We start from the raw sequence: 7,500 nt of genomic DNA on the forward strand, positions 1-7,500 counted from the left end.
CCTCGCCAAAAAATAACGATAATTACCCCCCCAAAAAAATTCTTTCACAGGCTATTGCACTTCAATTCCCTCGCCAAAAATAACGACAATAATATATTCCCTTCACAGGTTATTGCACTTCAATTCCCTCGCCCAAAAAAAAAGACAATAATATATTCCCTTCACAGGTTATTGCACTTCAATTCCCTCGCCAAAAAACTAACGACAGTAACCCCAAAATACATTCCCTTCGCAGGTTATTGCACTTCAATACCCTCGAAAAACCGACAATTACCCCAAAAATACATTCCCTTCACAGGTTATTGCACTTCAATTCCCTCACCAAAAAAACTAAAAACTCTAAAAACTCTAAAAATATATTTCCTTCACAGGTTATTGCACTTCAGTTCCCTCACCAAACAATAACGATAATTACTCAAAAAATACCTTTCCTTCACAGGCTACTGCACTTCAATTCCCTCACCAAAAAATAACGATAATTACCCCCCCAAAAAAAATTCTTTCACAGGCTATTGCATTTCAATTCCCTCACCAAAAAACTAACGACAATTTCTCTAAAAATACATTTCCTTCACAGGTTATTGCACTTCAATTCCCTGGCCCAAGACGACTCCGGGTTGTACAGCTGCATCACGAGCAACGCAGCGGGAACAGCGGAGTATGTGTTCGATGTGGATGTTCTCGCGCCGCCGTCGCTCTCCTACCAGCCCAAGACGCAGCATACGGGTCGGTTGCCTTTTCTTCTTTCTTTCTTTTCTTTTGTTTGTTTGTTTCTTTTGTTTGTTTGTTTGTTTCTTTTCTTTCTTTTCTTTTCTCTTCTCTTCTCTTCTCTTCTCTTCTCTTCTCTTCTCTTCTCTTCTCTTCTCTTCTCTTCTCTTCTCTGCTCTTCTCTTCTCTTCTCTTCTCTTCTCTTCTCTTCTCTTCTCTTCTCTTCTCTTCTCTTCTCTTCTCTTCTCTTCTCTTCTCTTCTCTTCTCTTCTCTTCTCTTCTCTTCTCTTCTCTTCTCTTCTCTTCTCTTCTCTTCTCTTCTCTTCTCTTCTCTTCTCTTTTCTTTTCTTTTCTCTTCTTTTCTTTTCTCTTCTTTTCCTTTCTTTTTTCTTTTCTTTTTTCTTTTCTTTTTTCTTTTCTTTCTTTCTTTTCTTTTCTTTTCTTTCGTTCATTTTTTTTTCTTTCTTTCGTTCTTTCTTTCTTTCTTGATTTGTTTATTTGCTTTCTTTCTCTTTCGCTTTATTTAACTATTTCTTTCTTAACTTCTCCTTCTGAGAAACAAACCACACAGCCACCTAATCCTCCAAATCCTAATCCTCCTAATCCTTCCAGTGCTAGTGAACCGCGCCCTGAGCCTGGACTGCCCCGTGGAAGGGAACCCCGAACCGGAAGTAAAATGGTTCATGGACGACCAGCCCGTGAACCCCAAGGGACAGTTCGTGAGGCTCACCAGTCAGGCTCGGCAACTCCATCTGCTCAGGTGAGGTGGTGGGGTTCTCGGTATATGAGGTGTGGGGGTTTGTTGAGGTTTCCGGAGGGGTGGGGTGGGTTTCTTGGTTGGATGGGTGTGGGTGGATAGGGTGGGAGGTGTCTGCTGCGAGGTGGGTTTCTGTGTGAGGCGGATATGTGGGTTTCTTGGTTGGATGGGTGTGGGTGGATAGGGTGGGAGGTGTCTGCTGCGAGGTGGGTTTCTGTGTGAGGCGGATATGTGGGTTTCTTGGTTGGATGGGCGGGGTGGATAGGGTGGGTGGTGTCTGGTGCGATGTGGGTTTCTTTGCGAGGCGGATATGTGGGTTTCTTGGTTGGATGGGTGGGGTGGATAGGGTGGGAGGCGTCTGGTGCGATGTGGGTTGCTTTGTGAGGCGGATATGTGGGTTTCTTGGTTGGATGGGTGGGGTGGATAGGGTGGGAGGCGTCTGGTGCGATGTGGGTTGCTTTGTGAGGCGGATATGTGGGTTTCTTGGTTGGATGGGCGGGGTGGGAGGCGTCTGGTGCGATGTGGGTTTCCTTGTGAGGCGGATATGTGGGTTTCTTGGTTGGATGGGTGGGGTGGATAGGGTGGGAGGTGTCTGGTGCGATGTGGGTTTCTGTGTGAGGCGGATATGTGGGTTTCTTGGTTGGATGGGCGGGGTGGATAGGGTGGGAGGCGTCTGGTGCGATGTGGGTTTCTCTGTGAGGCGGATATGTGGGTTTCTTGGTTGGATGGGCGGGGAGGGAGGCGTCTGGTGCGATGTGGGTTTCTCTGTGAAGCGGATATGTGGGTTTCTTGGTTGGATGGGCGGGGTGGGAGGTGTCTGGTGCGATGTGGGTTGCTTTGTGAGGCGGATGTGTGGGTTTCTTGGTTGGATGGGTGGGGTGGGAGGTGTCTGGTGCGATGTGGGTTTCTTTGTGAGGCGGATATGTGGGTTTCTTGGTTGGATGGGCGGGGTGGATAGGGTGGGAGGTGTCTGGTGCGATGTGGGTTGCTTTGTGAGGCCTATATGTGGGTTTCTTGCTTGGATGGGTGTGGGTGGATAGGGTGGCAGGTGTCTGGTGCGATGTGGGTTTCTGTATGAGGCGGATATGTGGGTTTCTTGGTTGGATGGGCGGGGTGGATAGGGTGGGAGGTGTCTGGTGCGGTGTGGGTTGCTTTGTGAGGCGGATATGTGGGTTTCTTGGTTGGATGGGCGGGGTGGATAGGGTGGGAGGTGTCTGGTGCGATGTGGGTTTCTGTATGAGGCGGATATGTGGGTTTCTTGGTTGGATGGGCGGGGTGGATAGGGTGGGAGGTGTCTGGTGCGGTGTGGGTTGCTTTGAAAGGCGGATATGTGGGTTTCTTGGTTGGATGGGTGGGGGGGAGGCGTCTGGTGCGATGTGGGTTTCTTTGTGAGGCGGATATGTGGGTTTCTTGGTTGGATGGGCGGGGTGGATAGGGTGGGAGGTGTCTGCTGCGATGTGGGTTTCTCTGTGAGGCGGATATGTGGGTTTCTTGGTTGGATGGGTGGGTGGGAGGTGTCTGGTGCGATGTGGGTTTCTGTGTGAGGCGGATATGTGGGTTTCTTGGTTGGATGGGCGGGGTGGATAGGGTGGGAGGTGTCTGGTGCGATGTGGGTTTCCTTGTGAGGCGGATATGTGGGTTTCTTGGTTGGATGGGTGTGGGTGGGACGTGTCTGGTGCGATGTGGGTTGCTTTGTGAGGCGGATATGTGGGTTTCTTGGTTGGATGGGTGGGTGGGAGGTGTCTGGTGGGATGTGGGTTTCTCTGTGAGGTGGATATGTGGGTTTCTTGGTTGGATGGGTGGGGTGGATAGGGTGGGAGGCGTCTGGTGGGATGTGGGTTGCTTTGAAAAGCGGATATGTGGGTTTCTTGGTTGGATGGGTGGGTGGGAGGCGTCTGGTGCGATGTGGGTTTCTTTGTGAGGCGGATATGTGGGTTTCTTGGTTGGATGGGCGGGGTGGGAGGCGTCTGGTGCGATGTGGGTTTCTGTGTGAGGCGGATGTGTGGGTTTCTTGGTTGGATGGGTGGGGTGGGAGGCGTCTGGTGCGATGTGGGTTTCTGTGTGAGGCGGATATGTGGGTTTCTTGGTTGGATGGGCGGGGTGGATAGGGTGGGAGGTGTCTGGTGGGATGTGGGTTTCTCTGTGAGGCGGATATGTGGGTTTCTTGATTGGATGGGTGGGTGGGAGGTGTCTGGTGCGATGTGGGTTGCTTTGTGAGGCGGATATGTGGGTTTCTTTGTTGGATGGGCGGCGTGGGAGGTGTCTGGTGGGAGGTGGGTTTCTTTGTGAGGCGGATATGTGGGTTTCTTGGTTGGATGGGTGGGTGGGAGGTGTCTGGTGCGATGTGGGTTTCTCTGTGAGGCGGATATGTGGGTTTCTTGGTTGGATGGGTGGGTGGGAGGCGTCTGGTGCGATGTGGGTTTCTGTGTGAGGCGGATATGTGGGTTTCTTGGTTGGATGGGCGGGGTGGATAGGGTGGGAGGTGTCTGGTGCGATGTGGGTTTCTCTGTGAGGCGGATATGTGGGTTTCTTGGTGGGATGGGTGGGTGGGAGGTGTCTGGTGCGATGTGGGTTTCTGTGCGAGGGGGATATGTGGGTTTCTTTGTTGGATGGGCGGGGTGGGAGGTGTCTGGTGCGAGGTGGGTTTCTTTGTGAGGCGGATATGTGGGTTTCTTGGTTGGATGGGTGGGTGGGAGGTGTCTGGTGCGATGTGGGTTTCTCTGTGAGGCGGATATGTGGGTTTCTTGGTTGGATGGGTGGGTGGGAGGCGTCTGGTGCGATGTGGGTTTCTGTGTGAGGCGGATATGTGGGTTTCTTGGTTGGATGGGCGGGGTGGGAGGCGTCTGGTGCGATGTGGGTTTCTCTGTGAGGCGGATATGTGGGTTTCTTGGTTGGATGGGCGGGGTGGGAGGCGTCTGGTGCGATGTGGGTTTCTTTGTGAGGCGGATATGTGGGTTTCTTGGTTGGATGGGTGTGGGTGGGAGGCGTCTGGTGCGAGGTGGGTTTCTGTGTGAGGCGGATATGTGGGTTTCTTGGTTGGATGGGTGGGTGGGAGGCGTCTGGTGCGATGTGGGTTTCTGTGTGAGGCGGATATGTGGGTTTCTTGGTTGGATGGGTGGGTGGGAGGTGTCTGGTGCGATGTGGGTTTCTTTGTGAGGCGGATATGTGGGTTTATTGGTTGGATGGGTGGGTGGGAGGTGTCTGGTGCGATGTGGGTTTCTTTGTGAGGCGGATTTGTGGGTTTATTGGTTGGATGGGCGGGGTGGGAGGCGTCTGGTGCGATGTGGGTTTCCTTGTGAGGCGGATATGTGGGTTTCTTGGTTGGATGGGCGGGGTGGGTGGCGTCTGCTGCGAGGTGCGTTTCTTTGTAAGGCGGATATGTGGGTTTCTTGGTTGGATGGGCGGGGTGGGAGGCGTCTGGTGCGATGTGGGTTTCTCTGTGAGGCGGATATGTGGGTTTCTTTGTGCCTTGGGTGGTATGTGAGGTTTCAGGTGCGGGTATGTGGGGGTCTTTTATGAAATATTTGGTGTGTGAGACTTTTTTTTTAAATAAGGAAATATTGGTTTCTGTGTCAGACATGTGATATATGGGGTTTCAGATATAGAAATGTGGATTCTTTTAAGGTTATGAGTTTCTTGTTATGAAGTGTGTGATTTTGTGAAATTTCAAATGGAAAAATGGGCTTATGTTATGGTCTTGCTATGCGATATATGGTATGCGAGGTTTCAAATACAGACATATGGATCATTTGTATGTGGTGTGGTCTTTTTATGCATGTGATATGTGAGGTTTCTTGTAGAGAAATATGGGTTCCTTTATGGCGTATGGTGTGGTCTTGTTATGAGATGTTTGATATGTGAAATTCATTATTATGATACTTTATGGCATATGGTATGGTCTGGTATAGAAGGAGAAATTGAAGGCATTGGTGACTATAGATTATCATTCCTTTCTAGAGTTGTTAATAGTTTAAGGCACATGGTATGGTCTGGTATAGAAGGAGAAATTGAAGGCACTGGTGGCTGTGTGAATTATCATTCATTTCTAGAATTGTTAACTTCTTCGTCTTTTATGGTCCAGGGTCCTGAGTTCCAGTGAAGGCAGAGTGACATGTCTGGCCACGAACGCAGTAGGGTCACTCATCACTAACTATACCCTGGATGTGCTTAGTCCTCCCGTCATCACGCCCACACCGCCCACGAAGAAAGTGCGGGCGCGAGAGGGCGATTCGGTGACTCTTACCTGTAGGATCCGAGGCCACCCACGCCCCCTGGTAAGAGGTCGTGCTTCTTGGTTGGGAATGTGTCGTCTGTGGGGAGATACGTATGATTCTATAATGTTTATTCTCTTATATGACACTTTTAATCGCATATACATTTGCGTTTAATATGTACTCATTGTACAAGATGGAAGAATATAGTATCGCATTTTATATAGATATCTGAATACCCTCCCTGACAAGGCCTCAAACCCACTATGGTCAGGGAGCACATAGATGAGAAATCAGAACTAAACCCCTAGATCACTTGATCCACTTAAAAGGTGGATGGTAGTCTTTTGGTTTGGTTCTGCTTCGTATAAGGGTTGTGGGTATGAGCATACTTGATTTACGAATATGCAAGGTACTGTGAAGTAGTACAACATAGATGAATCCATCAATACGTTCACACAGAGTTTGTGGATATCAACATGGCATATACAGTGCATAAATACATCCCTGCTCCTCCCCTTGCAGGTAGCGTGGGTGGGCGGCCAGGGGATGGTCCTGACGGAGGAAGAGATGGTTAGGAGAGGCTTCGACCTGCAGGAGGATGGAGAGTCCCTCGTGCTGAAGAAGGTGGACGGGACTCACGAAGGGCGTTACACCTGCATCGCCTCCAACACGGCTGGGTCTGCCAAGGAAACCTTCAGCGTGCAGGTCTTGTGTGAGTTCGAGTTAGGAAGTGTGTTGTGTGATGGATTTTGTGGTAAAGCTGGCGTGGTCAAATTTGACACTGTGTTTATTTCTGTTTGGTTTTCTTATTAAGTTACGTATTCATAGATCTTCTTACTTCGTTTACCTATTCTATATTTGTTTACTTAGAGAAAGTCTGACCAGTAGATGAGACGACGTGTACATTTTTGCTTCACTTTTTACACCAACGAAACATCAACACACAGATCAGGCAGCATAAAATTCCAGTAAAATTCCCGTATTTGAAATCACCCAGAACACACAGCCAATCGAAACAACCAAAGAAAAGCTAAACTGACGCCACACTCCCTCTTCCAGTGACCCCTGTGATTCAAGCCCCGGAGCAAGGGACAGCGTTAGGTGTCGTGCAAGGTTCCTCTGTCACACTCTCCTGTATCGTGGACGCCAGACCCCCTGCCACGCTCTCATGGCAAAAGGTAAAGGACCGTGAGATAATTGCCTGGCTTAAAAAAGGTTTTAGATCATGTTCATTGTGTTTAACTTGATGTTGGTGGTTTATGTTTAGTGACAGAAGTGATGTTTTATAATGGAGGTACTTTGTGGATTCATTTTGGTTAAGTGGTTGGGGTTTCTAGGTTGTTTTGTTGATCTGGGTATAAATTTTCAAATTCAGTTCACTAGTTTTGTTGAATATGCTGTTACTGAAAGCAAATGGCTTTTTGTTACGCTGTTTTTATTACTTCAATTTCAAAACGGCCGTAGTAATCTAACACTTCTTAAAATGATTTAAACCACCACCGACGTAAAGTAAAATCACTGCCATCAACCACACAAAACAAACCCATTAACCATCACCATAAATCGTCACCATCTCCATTAACACAGGTCCATTAAGCATCACCATACCTCATTTACACAAATGCATTTACCATCACAACTCGCATTAAATTATGAATCATCACCTAACACGTCCATTACCAAACCCCCATTTACCATAATCCCTACTAATAAAAAAACATTAACCATCACCACCCATTAACACTCATTAACCATCATAAACCCCATTAACACAAACCCATTAATACACACCCATTAACCATCACCTACCTTTTTAAAACA

The 7,500-nt window shown here is 48.5% G+C and overlaps 1 protein-coding gene across 3 annotated transcripts in view; it reads left to right on the forward strand.

Annotated features, from left to right (window-relative positions):
- LOC113814828 (hemicentin-1) overlaps window positions 1-7,500 on the forward strand; it is a 234,971-nt gene that overhangs the window by 98,711 nt on the left and 128,760 nt on the right. For all 3 annotated transcript variants that reach the window (XM_070114397.1, XM_070114399.1, XM_070114398.1), the window contains 5 exons: window positions 578-726; window positions 1,321-1,468; window positions 5,547-5,739; window positions 6,202-6,391; window positions 6,739-6,857. In XM_070114397.1, the coding sequence (XP_069970498.1) occupies window positions 578-726; window positions 1,321-1,468; window positions 5,547-5,739; window positions 6,202-6,391; window positions 6,739-6,857 (799 nt within the window). The remainder of the gene's footprint in view (window positions 1-577; window positions 727-1,320; window positions 1,469-5,546; window positions 5,740-6,201; window positions 6,392-6,738; window positions 6,858-7,500) is intronic.

Source organism: Penaeus vannamei, chromosome 36 (assembly GCF_042767895.1).
Source record: "Penaeus vannamei isolate JL-2024 chromosome 36, ASM4276789v1, whole genome shotgun sequence".
In the NCBI taxonomy this organism is placed as follows: Eukaryota; Metazoa; Arthropoda; class Malacostraca; order Decapoda; family Penaeidae; genus Penaeus; species Penaeus vannamei.